Here is a 17,899-nt window from a genome sequence, read left to right as displayed (position 1 = left end):
TAATAGCCCATGGGATTGCAATCAGGCGAGTTGGGGGGGGGGGCTAGATGTTGAGACTGGTGAAGTCATAGAAGTTCTCAGACATACACTTCTGGGTTGTCTCGGAGGCGAGGCACGGAGCTGAGTCCTGCTGCCACACGTATGATCTTCCCACAGCCACCCTCTCCACCCAACACTTGATAACAGTGAGCCTGACTCCCCCTTCAAAGATGTGGGGCGACATGACATAGCTAGGCTAGCCACCTGCTGTTCTGTGCGTTGTGCAACTGGTGCTGACAGACGTTCTTCTCGTCTGAGAAGAACCAGAGCATCCCTGGCTCGACAGGGTGTTTGACCTTGTTGAGGAGTTTCTTGGCTTTCGTAAGGTGGTTCTCTTAGGCCTTGTTGGTGAGTAGTTGGCCCTTGTGCCTCTTGTATGAGGAGTAGCGAAGATCTTCGTTCAGCGCTTTCTCCATAGTCGCCACTCCGGCGCCCATCTCTCTTGCCAAGATCCGCATTGCCCTGCCTGGATCTTGCCGCACTTTTTTTTTTCCTACAGATTCTCGACGAATTTCGTTGTGCGGACAGATTCAGAATGCCTGCCATGATCCTTTCTGCTAGCCACTGCTTCCACATCTCCATCACAATTCTCCAGCTCACATCTCACGGCCCCCACGGTATTCAAGGAGCTAAGATTTCCGAATTTTGTAATCCGGCGTGAATAATCATGATACAGGTCTCTTCCAATATGCCGGTGATTTCCAGTCGTCTATACTCTCTAGCTCTCACACCCACCAATAGTACACAGAACCAGCTATTCGTTGAACTTTACCGCTATTAAACCCTTCAAATGGTTCTGAAATGACAGATAGAAAAATGTCAAATTTATCCCGAACACCCTGCATACATATATGACAGACAGCAAGAGCAAAGTACTTACAAATTAGAGAGAGAAAAATAGAATATCCGAGTAAAATAAGCTAATATAAATATTGGAAAAGTAATGTAGATTTGAAACTCAAAGACTATTCCTCTCACACGTTCTTGGCTGTATGTATTTGATGGTACATACCTAGAGCTGGACAGCCTTTTGTGGAGAACCTCGTAAACGGTTAAACTGGAAACTTGACGTAATAGATTAAGTTGGAATAGGTTACAAAGGCGGGGCATGCCGACCTTTGGTCCATAACTAGGCCGGATGTGAGAAAATATATAATAATAATAAATTAATAAATATAAATAAATAAAATAATAATAAATTAATAAATATAAATAAATAAAAATTATAATTTAGACAATAATAAATAGAATAAATAAATGCATATGTATAATTAATAATAAACATACAGGTAAATAGTACATAATAATAAAATGACAGATAACTAATCAAGCAAATAATAATAAAGACAAATAATATCAAACATATAAACAATATAAAATAAATGGCAGTCATTACAGCATCTTGCTTAGGTGTTTATCTAAACGAATCTTAAAACTTCGAACTGATACATTTCTTGGAATAAAATAAAATGAAAACGTAATCAGAGGGAGGAAACAGAGTGGAAAGTTGTTTTAATGGCGTCCCACGACGACCAATGCTAGTACCAGTAACGCTCCTTCCATATATAAACGAGATGACACCGTGCATGACTGCATGGCAAACTACGTGAACTTGAATGCAAGTAATGCCACAGTGAATATGAAAATAACAAGAGAACAACAAAACTAGTCTGCTATTGTCAGAATTAACTTTCCCAGCACACCGCCAGTACTCTCTAGTCTAGACCAGTGTTATTCAAACTTTTCCAAATCGTGACCCCTGTCAATATTACCAAACCTACCATCTTTATACGCCTTCAGAAAACGTACAAATTTTTAATATCGCAGATACATTACTTTAAACTTTATCAATTCCAGCAGTGATAAATATATATATATTGTTTATCAATGTTTATTGACAAGGACTGATCTGACAATATATTTTAATGAGAAGGATGTATTTGCTTTTTATAATACAAGCAAGTCAATACGCGGGTCTATGTGGCTGAATGTACATACAGTGCACCCTCCACGACCCCCATATAAAAGCTCATGACCCACAATTTGGGGACCCCTGCCCTAGACCGTCCCCATCTTGGGATATTGATGTGCTGCACCATTTCCCCCTGAAGAGTTGAAAGCTTTGTGCCTGATCACCGGAAGTGGTTGAAAATTGGGCCGATCGTATCAGTTGATAAACTTCTACTCTGGTAACTGCACAAGTACGAGTACTAAGGTAAAATGGAACGCCCAATTTCGAAGATTATAAATCTTAGGTAACTATGGCAGAATGTTTAATCTACAAGATAAGCTTCGGAACAAGGGGATATGAACAATGTTCAGTAATGTGGAATAATTATTGAATACATGTATGCTTTTTTGTCCAGCAAATCACTTATACTTTTGATGTATGCTGCTGTTCCACGTGAATTCGTTTCTTCTTAAAACATGTGCCACTAGCAACTATATCCCTTGCAGTACACAAAATGAATAAATTTTATAGCCGTGTATTTTTGTCTACTGACCAAATTGTTTATGTACGGCAAACAAGACAAGGTCCACCTGGGCTCCTTAGGCTCCGATGGATACAAGGATACATTTAGAATTGGCTCCTCCAATAGGTCCTGGGAATCTAGAAGTTGCTTATAAGCATTTTCACATTGTGTCGTGCATCATATTCAACTTTGGTGGAAAACGTTAATGAAACAATCAACTAAACAAGTTCTTAGTAGTTGGTGTCAACTGACTCTTAACAATTTTCACCGTGTCCTATATATGTAGTGTATCAACAATCTTGTTAGGCTTACGATGCAATGCCCCATATTTTCCGGCTTCATTCATTTAGGACCATGAACTGTCCTGCCGAAATGCTTTTCCATTATGAATGATTATAAGATTTATAAGAGGGCGACGAAGTCCTTTAGCGTATACACGTTGCAATTTTATAAGATTCGCTCTTATAGGGTATTATGTAATGATGTTTTTCGTCACGTTGTGACCAAACGTTTTGAGATTCATTTACAAAAGTCGACATTTGTAACTAAGGTATAAAGCATATAGTGCACAAAAATATATATACTGATTTGATAAAGTTGTAACACTGATATCCTCTGTAGAATTACTATCGTAATTGAATGATAGTAAGTACTCGACTAACTAATCAATCATAAAAAAAAAAATCATTCCATTGATGGACATACCTAGATATATATGCATTTTCTATGTTTTTGTTTCCTGTATTTATTTGGATATTCTTGTAAAATTTATGATTGGTAAACCGAACACTAATGTTTGAAGATATAAACAACAGTATAAACAAACATGTCGCTCGTGTGTGCAAGTAAGTGAATAAAATATGGGATATTTACTACTTTTAGGGATTCATGTGGCTCTGCGAAGGAATGTATGCAATGTAAAAGTACAATTGTATTTTATGATGTTATTATTTGTGTCAGTATTAAGCCACAATGAGCATTGGTAACCAGTTAAAATGTTATCTTGCGAACGTGACCGAAACTTCTATCATTCAAAAGTTAAAACGTCCCATTTGCGTATTTCTCTTCGGAATACATATATCTTTGTACTACAGAACACTCCATACGTCTTATAATGAAGTTGTGGTAAGAAATGAACATGCGGTTATGGAAATATCTGTGGTTATGTGTGCTCCAAGATTAGAGGATAGCCTGCCGGGAAACCACATTGGTATACGACAGATATGCTGTTACCGGCATTTTATGTCATATACCCAATAAAAGAACCTCAGAAACATTATCTGTTTGATTAATAGTGAAGTTGAATTATTCAGGTATTTCTGCAGTATTATACTTAAATATCCTTATAAATTACATGAGAAAGATCATAAGAGTATACCAATTTCACTGTCCAGCAGGCAAAGCATGGTGATGGTTTACAACTAAATTCACTTTATGGTGGTGTTTTTATAAATAAAAGGCCTAGTTTTATGTTAGGGTTAAATTAAGTACAGTTAGGCTTAAGTCTAAGGTAAGTTTTGCCATTTATCGGTTCTGGTTTTCAAAAATTTGTATTTGATCATTTAAATTTGGTCTGACTAACCTTTCTAATCATCTAATGAGTAGAGGTTCATATACCATAATATATTTTCCACAAATATATTATGGTACATGAATCTCTACTCATTAGAAAAAAGGCGGGATAGATATACCATGATATATTTGTGGAAAATATTGGAGAATAAAGTTACTAATCTCTCAATAAAGTTACTAATCTCTCAAATCTAATAAACATCCTGAACATTGAGGTTGGTGCTGTGTTGTAGATCCTGTGCCGCTTGGAAAAGCTGGAACTATACAGTATAATAGTTTCAGGTGGAAATCTGTTAGACTGTTTAACTGCACACCTGGAGATATACGAGATAAAACAGATTGGTCAGTGGACTCTTTCAGACATCAATTGGATATGTTCCTGGTTAAATTATAAGATGTCCCAGGTTGCCCAAATGGACTAAATTTTCTCGTGAAGGCTGCAGAAGCTTGGAGGCGGACACTACATGTTGGCCTGGTGGAGTAAGGCTATCTACCAAACACCATCAAATCAAATCAAATCATGTCTGAGTATTGTGGTTGCTGAGTAATGGCATTGGCAGAAAAGCATGTACTGTATGTGGTGCTGTCAAATTTACCTCCAGAAATTACCATAGCAGTATTGTTGTCTACCATTCTGGTATAGATAAACCAGGATCAGGTTGAAGCATTTTGCCTTTGTAGCAGCATCTCTATATAATGCAATATTTATTTCCCTGTCTATAATTTTTTTTGTATTTATTGAAGAAGATAGACATTGTAAAAAGAGAAAAAAAGGATTTTAAAGACAGGGAAGTGAATAGGAAATAGCATATAGAAATGCTTCTACAAAGAACATAAAAATGAAGGAGACTGCAAGAGACCATAAGGCCTACACTAAGCAGTTCATGTCCATTACCACTTGGCATGGCATTCCCATCCATAAAATTGTTTAACCGTTTCTTAAAACAATTGATGGTTTCAGTGCTCACTACATGGTTACTAAGTCTATTCCATTTGTTGACCACCCTATTAGTAAACCAGTTCTTGTCTATTTCCTTCTTAAATCTAAATTTGCCCAATTTAAATCCATTACTGCAAACCCCGCCCTGTTGTCTTAATATGATGACCTTGTTTGCATTACCCTTAAATCCACTTGAACACTTCTATTAGATCACCCCACACTATACGGTCACCTTCAGGTTGGACAGAGACTGAAGTCCCACCAAAGCTTCATGACGGTGGAGGGACTAGATCCAACCCAAGCTGTGGCCCATAGACTAGAATGTTGGCAGGAATATGACAATCTGGGCTATAACGAGGCCATACCATGCCCAAACGAGACCTTGCCCCCAGGAGCAAACCTAACGAGGAAGGACTGGGTTACCTTAAACAGAGGAAGAGCCAAGGTGAACAAAACGAGAGAAAATCAACACAAGTGGGGATACTCCAATAGCCCCCAATGTCCCTGTGGCGAAGTACAGATGATGGTCCACGTCCTCCGGGAATGTCCATTGAGTCCCCATTGCTCCGACCAAGACCTTAGGGAAGCAAATGAAACTGCCCTTATATGGACACGGTTCTGGTGCGACAAGATATGATGATGACCCCACACTCTGCATTTTTCCAGAGTTTGTAAGTTAAGGTGCCTAAGCCTCTCCTCAAGGTAAATTTCTGAGCCCAAGGCAAAACACCTCAATATGATCCTGGTTAGATTATACCAGTATGATGGATAACACTACTGTTGTCACTATGGTAGTTTCTGTTGGTAAATTTGAGTCTTCAGTATTTCTGCATGAGGAGACAGAGAGGGGAGGTTGCCAGTTACATGAAGTGGCCATGCTGTGGATATGATGTGTCTTGCTGCATTGCTTCTGACTCAGGGTTATGGCCAAGATGCAGGGATGATCCGTTATCCATGAGGAGCCAAAATGAGAGGGAGGGGGGGACGGGTGGTGAATGGGAGTGGAATTATGCTTTTTGATTTTGGCTTTCTGGGAAAGGGGAAAAACCTCTGATGTATGTATGTATGTACATTGTCCATACTCAGTTTTCTCTGTTCTCTTCCATCATCTTTTCTCTTTTTTTTTTTTTTTCATAGTTTATGCATTTTTTCCTTTTCATCTTCTGTGCTCAGTTTTTCAAATAGAAATTTTCCTACAACTTCAGTTTTAGTATAATTTTTTTTTTTCCATCTCAGGTAGTGAACCATTAAGTGTAGCAAATTGTGTTCATTACCCAATTTGCATTTGTACTCTTCTTCCTATTTCATTCTTTTCTGTAGTGGCAGGCAGGTGCCTCTTGCCCTGTACTATATAACTGACTCATCTATCATCATAGCATATCTCTTCTTTAATTTCTGCTCTCCTTTCTTTGTAGATCTTCAGACTTAATTCAGACTTACCCATACAATTTAAGGAAAAGAATGGTAGTTATGGAGTTTTTTAAACTAATCAGTTTCACCATTGTTTTCTTTTGTTATTAAGGGATCTATTTGTGTCTAAAAAGTTGGTTTTGATAAAAAATAAAATTAAGAAATGGTAATGATGTTAAATTTTGAATAATAACATTTGTGTCATTGCTCTTAGATTTTTTCCTACATAAATAATACGGTAATTTCAGATGTTGCGATGCAATGCAACATTATGTGATAAGAGTATCATTATTTTAATTACAAAGGATTACAATGGCAGAGCATGCCAACAGGAAACCTTTTGGTCCATATCTAGGTCGAGTGTAAAAAAAATCATAATAATGATAAATGAATAAAAACTATAATAATGTAAATAATAAAAAAAAAATACATAAATAAATGCATAGCTATAGTTAAATAATAAACAAACAGGTAAATAGTAAATAATGGTACACATTATGCCACATTCAACCACTAGTGGATTCTAGCAGAGAAACTAACACATTATTCCATATTCTAGTACCCCTCTCCTTCCTCTACCATATGTGATACTTTCTTGAAAAAGAATATATATATATATATATACATACATATATATATATATATTATTAGATATACCCTAACCTAATCTGACCTGACTTGCCTGCATCAGGTTAGGTTAGGGTATGCATAGCTATCTTCCTTTTATCCAGGAGTAACTGTGATAAAAGGGAAACAAGTGGGTGACAGATGGGAGTGGGATGGGTGTATGCCTTGGCTGGCTACCTGCCTCGTACAGGTGAAAAAGCTTTTGGTAAATGAATAAAACCTAATCTAACCCCCTGATAAGTTTCAATGGCACAGAATGTATATAATCATTGAAATGGAGGGTGGTACTAATGTGTGCCCTGTTTACCATCAGAAGCATTGCTCATCATATTCCTGAAAGCCCAGACTGCTAAACTCTCTCTCTCTCTCTATATATATATATATATATATATGTTGATGAAGGTGGAAAAAGAAGTCATGGGTCTAGTTCCGTCACAATGTACCAGCATATATATATATATACACACATACACATAAATATTTATATACATATCCGATCAATACAAAATTGGTACAAAGTTACAAAAGTAAACTCAGAAAGAGACCTAGGAGTAATTATCTGAAACGACATGACACCAGACAAACATAAAAACAAAATAGTTGGAGAAACCTACAATTTAATAAGATCAATGAAAGTGGCCTTTGACTACATGGACGAGGAAATGGTAAAGAAAATACTAGTTACTCTGATAAGACCAAAATTAGAATAGGTAGCATCACTATGGACACCTAGTACAATATAAAACATAAAGAAACTAGAAAGAATTCAAAGAGCATTGACAAAGATGGCACCAACATTGAACAAGTTGACATATAAACAAAGATTGGACAAACTAAACTTACTAACTCTGGAACAAAAAATAGAAAGGTGATTTGATAACCATCTACAGAATTATGAAAGGTATGAAAATCCTTGGTAGGGATTATCTACTTAAATGAGACAGAAGAAATACAAGAGGACACGAGAAGAAACTTAAGAAGGACGGTTACAGAAGAGATTTGAAAAAGAACAGCTTTCTACACAGAGTTATAGATACATGGAATAAATTGAAAGAGAAAACAGTGAGGGCTAAAACTATACATGATTTCAAGAAAGAATTGGATGTGGAAACATACAATTGTGGGTCACTTTGAGCATAGCTCTTCTCCCGCAAAATACAACTAGGTAAACACACACACATAAACACATCCCCCCAACTTCATAAACAAGGTTTCTTATTACTTCTTCAGCTGGGGTTGGAATATTGAAATTGTTTACAGGCAGGGTTGGTGGTGTAGTTTGTAGAGAAAATTTGTTTTCTTGATTGTAAGAAAAAGTGCAGTAGAAGCATAGTTGAGTGTGGTTGTTATGAACTGTTCTTATGCTGTCATTAGTGTTTCTGCTGACCAAAACCCTCTGTTTGCTTCTGATAGTGTATCCACAATGTAATTAACTAATTGAGTCAAGGCCAAGTTTGATATAGGGAAAAGTTTGCTATCTAGCAATTTTATTATTGATTCTCCTTGGTATACTCTAGTTTGCAAACTTTTCTGTTAATGGGAGTGTGTCTCCGCCATATCTTTTGTCGTTACATAATGAAGACATTTTTCCTCTGAATCATTTTGAAGACATGACTAAACAATGCCTGTTCCTTGTAAGGGAAAAGATGTTTGAACAAACATTTAACAGTCCAGTATATAATTTTTCTGGAACTTTTGAGTTCATATGTAGGGCTTTTAGCAGTTGGAAGTTTGTTATAATTAGCTAGCACAGAATATTTATTTTCACTGTGAGGTCCTTCATGTGTAGGTTGAAGGACAAGTGCAGGTGTAAAGAAGTGGATAGATTTCAGGGCTCTAGTCCAGTGGAAGAAGTTGGCCATCAGCTGTTGGATGTTTCTTTGATCCAAGTTCACTTCACACAGCCATGAACCAAAGAACCAGATTCATACTAATCTCGAATATCCAGGAGGAGCCAAGATAAGAGGGAGGGAGGTGGGGTGAATGGGAGTGGAGTATGTAGGTGATGGAATGGGTGGGAGTGAATATTATGTCTTTGTTTTTTGGCTACCTTCCATGTAAGGGGGAAAAAGCCATTGGTGTATGTATGTATATTAAAAAAATCTTTACTTTTTCAGTTTCGAACGAAGTGCCTGACCAGCCTGTTGTCTCGCCCATATCTGGGGCAGTTTTTGAAAGGAGATTAATTGAAAAGTACATTAGTGAAAATGGAACTGATCCGGTTACAAACAAGGAGCTCTCCCTTGATCAGCTGATTGAGCTTAAAAGTGAGAACTAATTCTTTGAGACATATCAAATATAATTTCATCCTAGGATTGGATTGTTTTTAATGATAATATTGATTTACATTTGACTATTTATTTATTTACTTATTGATTTAATTGTTTCTTCATTTATTTTTCTCGCAGCTCCACCAATAACAAAGCCAAAACCCCCAAGTGCAACAAGTATTCCAGCAATTCTTAAAGCTCTGCAGGATGAGTGGGATGCGGTTATGCTGCACTCCTTCACATTACGTCAACAACTGCAAACAGCCCGACAGGAACTCAGGTATTTTCCTATCTAGTCATGACTTGTATTCCCTTGCAATTTATAAGCTTCAAGAGTGGAACAGTTGGTGCCTAAGTTTGGAAATATGTGTGAGAGTAGAAAATTGCAAATAAATGTGGTCAAAAATAAAATTATGCGATGTGAAAAGAATGATGATGGTAAGTTGAATGTGAATATTAAGGGAGAGAGGCTAGAGAAAGTGAAAGGTCATAAGGATTTGCTGCCATGCATGGTAGTGAGTGGCTGTAGAGGTGAATTAAATAGTAAAAGAAACAAATTGATGTCCTTAGTGGAAAGACCATATTTTGTTTTTATTTTATTTATTTATTTATTTATTTTTAGAAATATGTATTAGGGGGTAAATGTAAAGATGTTTATATGCAGGAGTGATTGTGCCTATAGCTTGGAATATATGGGAAGCAGAGAGGAATGGATATGTATGAGAAATATGATGGATGTCACAAGAATGGATAGAGTGAGAAATATGGAGATGAGGTAGAAAATGGAGGTGGAAAGAGCTGTTGGACAGGGTAGATAAAAGAATACTGATGAAGTTTGGGTGTATGGAAAGAATAGGAGAAACAAGATAGAAAACAGAAGTGGATGGAGTGCATATGAGAGAAAGAAAGAATGAGGTGGATGATCAAAATGAAAGGGGGCTTTGGATACATATGCAATGTCTTTTGAGAAGGGAAGAGAGAGCAAAAGATAGGAGTGAATAGATGAAAGGATGATAAAGTCTGAGGTGGTGGTATCATCCACTTTTTAGATTATTTTGAGTTGATAAAGATGTGGGTATAAACCAGCCCTTGGCTGTTGGGTCCTGCTATTTGAGTGCTGTGCCTTGCTGCATTGCCTTTGAATCAAACAGCATGGTGGAGAATAGGAACAATTCTTCATCTATGGTGCTAAAATAGAAGAAGTGTTAGATGAGTTTTAAATGAATGAAATGGGTGAGTGCTTTGGTTTGGTCACCTCCTCGTAATGGAAAAAGGGTCTTTGGCATGTGCATGTGTATTTACCAAGTTGTATCTTACAGGAAGGGGAGCTATGCTCATGGTGTCCCGTCTTTGTATCTCGCAGTGTCTAGTGTATTACCTATTTGTATTATACGAGAAGAGGAGCTATGCTTGTGGTGACCCGTCTTTGTATCTCGCAACATGTCATTTGTTCTTAAATTCATGTATGTACATAAGCGTGTGTGTGTATATATATATTTACACACATTGTGGTGGGGAATAGGAATTATTCTTCATCCATGGTGCTGAGATGGAAGGAGGGTTAAATGAGTTTTAAATGAGTGAAGGGGGGTGCATGTGTGGTGTACATGTACCCCACAAGCATTCTAGCATTGATGCAAATTGTATGCATCTGGAGTTGGAATGTATAAGTGTATAGGACCTGACGCTAGTGTTGACAGGCCAGAAAGGGTCCGCAACTAAGTCATGTCTGGTCATGGCATTGAGTCAGTCCCTTGTATATATACTGCCTGCCCCAAGCGGTCAGGCCAGTCAGTCAGTTAGTTAGTTCTTCCCTGTACTCAACTTGTTACACGTCACCAGGCCTTCACGGTCAGTCCCCCCACTTGGGGACCACACATGTACCTGCACTAGAATAGTATACAAATGAAACCATGCATCACTCTCTACCCACATCACCTAGCCCTAGTAACACACTCATATGTTACATTGGCAACCCTGGAAGTTTTGACGTGAATGTACCCAGCCAACCCTAGATCATCGACAAGCTTTGACAGACGCAGTTCTGGATGTAGGTTCTTCATAACTCCAGCACTACTTGGACATTTGTCAACCCCACTGTTGTTGCGGTACTCACTCACGACCGCATCCCCACTCAACATCACAATCATTGAAGATCGACATCACAATCAACACAGATCGACATCACTATGCTTGGTATGTCACCACTTCCAGGGGGTTCTCACCTCCATTGATGTTGCTCACGGCCACCCTGCTTCCGACATCGCCACCGCAAATGTCGCAACATCCAACATTGCCATCTGCGCTGCCTCTAGTGGGTTCTCACCTCCATTGACATCGCTCATGGCTGCCCCACTCCCAGTGTTGCCATCGCAGATGTCACCGCTTCCAACATTGCCCTCTGTGCCGCCACCGAGGGGTTCTCGCCTCCATTGACATCGCTCATGGCTGCCCCACTTCCATTGTCACCACTTCCAACGTCATCATCGCTGCCTGTACCAGTGTCACCTCTCAGTGCCACTCCACCCCTTCCTCTGTCCCCTGTTACGATTCTAAAGGGAATTAACAACATCAAAAGTGACAAAATTTTTACACTGAATGAGAATCCGACAAGAAACAGTGGTCTCAAACTGTCTGGAAAAAGATTTAATTTGGAAGTGTAGTTAATGAATGAAATAAACTTCCTGCAGAGGTTGTGCAATGTAGTTCAGTTCGAAGCTTTAAGAATCATTTAGATACACACCTAGGCAAGATGCTTTAATGACTATCATTTATTTTATATTATTTTTTTATTTGTTTTGTTATCATTTGTCCGTTTGTTTATTATCATTTGTTTGATTCTCATTTATGTCAATTTATTATTATTTACTATTTACCTGTTTAATATCTAACTATATCTAAGCATTTATTTATTTTATTTATTATTTACATTATTATTGTTTTTATTCATTTATTTGTTTATCATTATTATGTTTTTTTTTTTGTTTTTTTTTGTTTTTTTCCGTCCAACCTACATATGGACAAAAAGGTCTCCTGTCGGCATGCTCCGCCTTTGTAATCCTTTGTTACGCATGCCCCTCCGCCTACAATGCCTTTGGGGATACTGATGCCTCCCCACGCTTTGCAGTGGAAGAAGAGTAATGTGGTGTACATGTACCCCGCAAGCATTCTAGCATTGGTGCAAATTGTATGCATCTAGAGTTAGAGTGTATAGGACCTGACACTGGTATTGACAGGCTAGAAAGGGTCACCACAGTTAGGTCACGTCTGGTCATGGCATTGGGTCAGTCCCTTGTATATATACTGCCTGTCCCAAGCAGGCAGGCCATTCAGTCAGTTAGTTCTTCCCTGTACTCAACTTGTTACACGTCACTAGGCCTTCGCGGTCAGTCCCCCACTTGGGGACCTCACCACATCTGCTTCTGACACACGTACCTGCATTAGAAAAAAGTATACAAATGAAACTGCACATAACTCTCCCTAAATCACCTAGCCTGAGTAACACACTCATATGTTACATGTGCTTTGGTTTGGTCGCCCCCTCTTGTATGAACAGTCCTCCATTCCTTGCTACATTGCGTAAGTCAGAGGTAGTGCTGCAAGACACAGCATCTCCATAGCAGTGTGTGTGTGACAGAACACTCAATCATAATTTTGTTTCAATTTTAAAACCTTGTCATTTACATGTGTTTACATAGGAACCAAACTAATAATAGAGTGCCTCATGTTTTTTTGTTTTTTGTTTTTTTTCTCTCTCTCTCTCCATATTATTGAAAGCAATTGTAGTTGATAACTTGAATGAATAATATTTTTGTCAACAGCCATGCATTGTACCAACATGACGCTGCAACTCGTGTTATCGCTAGACTGAATAAGGAAGTAACTGCTGCAAGAGAGGCCTTGGCAACACTGAAGCCTCAAGCCAGAGTTGCTGCTCCTGCTGCCCCTGCTGGACCTGCTTTGGTAATATATGAATATTAGAACACTGTATATGAATTTTAGATCTTGGATTCTTTAATTTTTTATTGCATTCTTTTTGGCTACCCCCCATGTAGGGGGAAAAAGCCTTTGGTATGTATGTATGCATTCTTTGACCCTAATATGTGATTTTGAATTATAGGCTGCAACTGCGGAAGCTGGAGGAACAGCTGCAGATATACCTGCAGAAGGAGGAAATCTTTCTGAGGAGGTTGTGGCTAGGCTGCAGGACACAGCCACAGTCTTAACTCAGGAGCGCAAGAGACGAGGACGAACAGTACCAGAAGGGCTAACCCCGGCAGACCAGATTCGTGGCTTCAATACTTTGGCTTCTCACCCTGTATGTATTCATTTGTTTATTTATTCATATATTTACTCATTTATACGAAACCAGCAACAGGTACCAGTCTCAAGTTGACTCATCCACTTTTGTCTTCCACATTTTATGCAAGTGTTTTTCTCTCATTCTTTCCATATGCTCAAACCATCTCTGCATTCTTTGATCTACTCAATTTAGCAGCTCTCTCCACCTCTGATCTTTGCTTCACCTCCACACTTCTCACTGTCTGTCTTTGTAACATCTGCCATACTTCTTAAACACTTTATCTCAAACACGCTTAAACTCTTCCTTTCTGCTTCCTTTAGATTCCAAGTCTGCCGCATACAGTGCCCTAGATACAATCACTCCCTCATACAGTATAATCTTTTCATTCTTCCCTAGATATCTGATTTTACATTCCCCCATGTGTTTACTTGCTTCCCTTAATAGTTCACCTCCACCAGCACTCTTCAATTCCTTGCTATATGTGACCCCAAATACTCAGTGATCTGGACTTCCTCCAATGCACCATCACCATCACTGGTGTCAGATTATTGTAAACAGGTGGAAGACACCATTCCTCATTCAATTCATTTCTCTTCATTAATTTGTTGAAAAGAGTCATCTTTAGTACCAGACATTTTGATTCAGCTGCTAGGGTTGATTCAGAAGGTTGAATTGCAGTGAAATTTACTAAGTGGTTATTGTAATCATGAATTTTCATTTTTGTGACAGGGTTTACACAGTGCATCTGTTCCTGGTATTTTGGCTCTAGATGTTCACCAGAAGGACACAAGCAAGATTGTAACCGGAGGGAATGACAAAAATGCTACTGTCTTTAATAAGGACACAGAACAGGTATTCATCATTTCCTTATGTTATAGTTGAAACGGCATGAAACTAATCAAATGTCATTTAAGATTATACTTCAAAAATGGATTAGAATGAAGAGAGCATTGCATTTGTTATTTCAGGTTGTTGCAATCCTCAAGGGTCATAGCAAGAAGGTTTCTTGTGTTGCTTATCATCCCACAGAGGATACTATTATAACTGCATCTCCTGATACTCAGGTACAGTAAATGAATGTGAATATAGTTTATAAGACAGAATATTTAGATATATTTTGTTTGTTGTTTTTCATCACTCTCATCCCTCATGTTAAATCTCAAATACCACTTTCTTTACTCCATGTGCATGTGAGTGAATTTATATACATATAACAATGCAGAGTAACCCAGAACAACCAGACAAGAGTATCACTGGTATGCCTATAATCAGGTTATCATCCCACACCAACAAAGAATCACCCTGGTAATAGACATTAGTTACCCAATATGGTATCACCACATGGAAGAGACAAAGCACCTAGTGTATTGTCCATCGCACACTTCAGACAGCATAACAGAATCTCTTCACTGAGTGACTTATGGGCTGAACTGGAGGCTGTGGGTCTCCTGCAAGAGAAAACTGGGGCAACAAATTGATTAACTAATACTAAAAAAAATATATCTATTCACCACAGATCCGTGTATGGAATGTAGGTACCTCGCAGACACTGCAACTTATTCGTGCCCATGATGCAGCTGTAACTGGACTTTCCCTTCATGCCACAGGAGATTACTTACTGTCATCTTCTTTGGATCATCACTGGGCATTCTCAGATATAAGGACTGGCCGTGTGTTATGTAAGGTAAGTTGTATGTCCTTGTTTTGCTGCATTGCTTCTGACCCAGGGCAGTGGACAGGATACAGGGATGACCATGAGGAAATAAGATAAGAGGGAAGAAAGGGTGGTGAATGGGAATAGAATGGGTAGGAATAGGTACTTGCCTTTTGACATAGCTACCTCCTTTGTAAGTGGGAAAAAGCCATTGATATATAGATAGGTAGGTAGTTAGATGTTGTATGTTCAGTTGAGTGTCCAAGGGAGGGAAGCCATCATGGGAGATTGGAGAACTGCATGTATAGTCCCACTGTATAAGGCCCATCCATTCAGATGAAAGAGGGATGCTAGTTATAGTTTTTGTTTAATGTCCAACCCACAGCCAAATAAAAATTTGTTGCATTAGCTAGAACTAATTCTACCAAGTATGCCCTCATGCTTCACCTAATCGGCAACACCGTCTCTGCCCCCTCATGCTGAAAAAGAGAAGATGGGGAAAAATCCGTTTGGGCTTGTCAAAATATCATTCTCTCTCTCTCTCTCTCTCTCTCTCTCTTTTTTTTTTTTTTTTTTCACATCCTTGCTGGAGAAGGGGATTGGTATCTGTATTCCTGTGTTCTGGAGTTGTGAGGTTGAAACTTGTATTGGAGAGGTAATGTTGATGGTTCCCATCTGGGGGTATTGGCTGCATGTTATTGTGAGGTTAAAATCTGTTCAGTAGCATGCAGCTGATACTTCAGGGTCTATATGGGGCACCCCTACGGACCAGAGCCACACATCATTTTGTCTTTGATAGGGGTTACTAGGCTGTATAAAGTGAGAAACAAAGATGTGAGGAGGAGAGCGGGAGTGGAAAGGGAGTTGGGAGATAGGGTTGATGAAAGAGTATTGGGGTGGTTTGGACACATGGAAAGAATGAGTGAAGAAAGATTAGTAAAAGAGGTGTGGACGGCAGAGGTGGAGGGAGTGAACATGAGGTTGACGTACAAGGATGAGATGGATGGATGGGGGTAAAAGGGACATTGGAAAAGAGGGGAATGTCTGTTGAGGAAGGAAAGGAGAAGACAGAAGATAGGGGTTAGTAGGGAATGGTTATGTATGGATGATACTGTGATCAATGGAAGGGAGTGGGTGAGGGAGTATGTGTGAATAATATTTTGACACAGCCCAAAGGGATTTCTCCTTGTCTTCTCTTTTTCTGCATGAGGGGATGGAGAGTGGGGTTGCTGATTAAATGAAGAGGCCTTGCTGTGGATGTGCTGTGTCTTGCTGCATTGCTTCTGACCCAGGGCAGTGGACAAGATGCAGGGATGACCTGTCATCCAGGAGAAGCCAAGAAAAGAGGGAGGGGTGGTGAATGGCAGTGGAGTATGTGGGGATGAAATGGGTGGGAGTGGATTTATGCCTTTGATTTTGGATACCTCCCATGTAAGGGGGAAAAAGCCCTTGGTGTGTGTATGTTTGTACTTGTTAATGGAGTTACATTCTTTATTCTGGTGATTGTACTTAGTGGTTATTTGGGATAAATGGGTTTGTAGGATGTGAGAAAGATGTAATACATAGAAGCACCTTAATTTGTTAACTCTCTAATATGTTAATTTGCATTTCATCATTGAATTGCAGAATGACAATGTAGATGGCTTGCCCATGAATACTGTCAAAACTTTTAGGAGGATTTCTCATTTAATAGTGCTGTGCAGTAAACATGCTGTGTCCCATCTTTACAGGTGACTGACCAGTCAGCATCATCTCCCTTAACAGCAGCACAATTCCACCCTGATGGTCTGATTCTTGGAACAGGAACTCAGGATGCAACCATAAAGATTTGGGACTTAAAGGAACGATCTAATGTTGCAAACTTCCCAGGTATGAAATGTCCATAAATTTGGATAGTTATATGTTTTAGGTTTTGGAGATTTTTTAACAATTGGCATCAGGTTCTTTCGAACATTATCACATTTATGGACAAGTCTCGTTTCCAAGAATAAGTTGTAATATATATTTTCATGGAGAAGCTTTATGTGCTTCTATCAGGTATCCTCCTACCTACTTAGGACTTGTATACCTTTAAGAGGGTAGTATCATGAACCTTGCCCTTTACTGGTATGTGATTTTGAGTTGTTATGTTCTTGCCTGTCTTTCTATAATGGTGCTTTTATAAGACCAGCTCCCCAATTTTGGCTGGTGGTTAGTACTTGTAAAAAAAATAATAGTTGGATGCCACTGGAAGGTAAAATGAATGTAAAGGTGTTTGATGTTTATTCTAAGTGCTCATAAGGATGTTTAGACACTTACTTGCTTCCTTTACTCTATATGCTAATTTTTTTCAAGAGATTGAAAATCAAGACTGACTTTGACTGTTGAATTGCATTAACAATTGAAATATTTTAGGTCACAGTGGGGCCATCAGTTCCATCGCCTTTAGTGAAAATGGCTATTATCTAGCCACAGCTGCAGAAGACTCAACTGTTCGCTTGTGGGATCTTAGAAAACTGAAGAACTTCAAGACAATCAGCTTGGATGAGGGTTATGAAGTAATTGACCTTAGTTTTGACCAATCTGGGACTTATCTTGCTGTAGCTGGAACTGATGTCAGGTAAGGCTTTT

At 38.7% G+C, this 17,899-nt stretch overlaps 1 protein-coding gene across 2 annotated transcripts in view; it reads left to right on the top strand.

Annotated features, from left to right (window-relative positions):
- The first annotated feature begins 3,223 nt into the window (after nucleotides 1-3,223).
- The window catches only part of Prp19 (pre-mRNA processing factor 19), a 20,312-nt gene continuing 5,636 nt past the window's right edge, over nucleotides 3,224-17,899 (top strand). The window contains exons 1-10 of one of the 2 annotated variants that reach the window (XM_076185415.1): nucleotides 3,224-3,358; nucleotides 9,180-9,329; nucleotides 9,471-9,612; nucleotides 13,154-13,295; nucleotides 13,453-13,650; nucleotides 14,365-14,487; nucleotides 14,604-14,699; nucleotides 15,152-15,319; nucleotides 17,020-17,158; nucleotides 17,684-17,888. In XM_076185415.1, coding sequence (XP_076041530.1) covers nucleotides 3,340-3,358; nucleotides 9,180-9,329; nucleotides 9,471-9,612; nucleotides 13,154-13,295; nucleotides 13,453-13,650; nucleotides 14,365-14,487; nucleotides 14,604-14,699; nucleotides 15,152-15,319; nucleotides 17,020-17,158; nucleotides 17,684-17,888 — 1,382 coding nt within the window. In that variant the 5' untranslated portion in view covers nucleotides 3,224-3,339. Of the gene's footprint in view, nucleotides 3,359-3,618; nucleotides 3,639-9,179; nucleotides 9,330-9,470; nucleotides 9,613-13,153; nucleotides 13,296-13,452; nucleotides 13,651-14,364; nucleotides 14,488-14,603; nucleotides 14,700-15,151; nucleotides 15,320-17,019; nucleotides 17,159-17,683; nucleotides 17,889-17,899 lie in introns of those variants that run through there. The other variant, XM_076185416.1, reaches the window with a different exon arrangement.

This window comes from Oratosquilla oratoria, chromosome 5, assembly GCF_046742065.1.
Source record: "Oratosquilla oratoria isolate Oo_2021 chromosome 5, ASM4674206v1, whole genome shotgun sequence".
Lineage (NCBI taxonomy): Eukaryota > Metazoa > Arthropoda > Malacostraca > Stomatopoda > Squillidae > Oratosquilla > Oratosquilla oratoria.
Note: the sequence above shows the minus strand (reverse complement) of the source record. Positions and strands in the feature narration are given on the sequence as shown.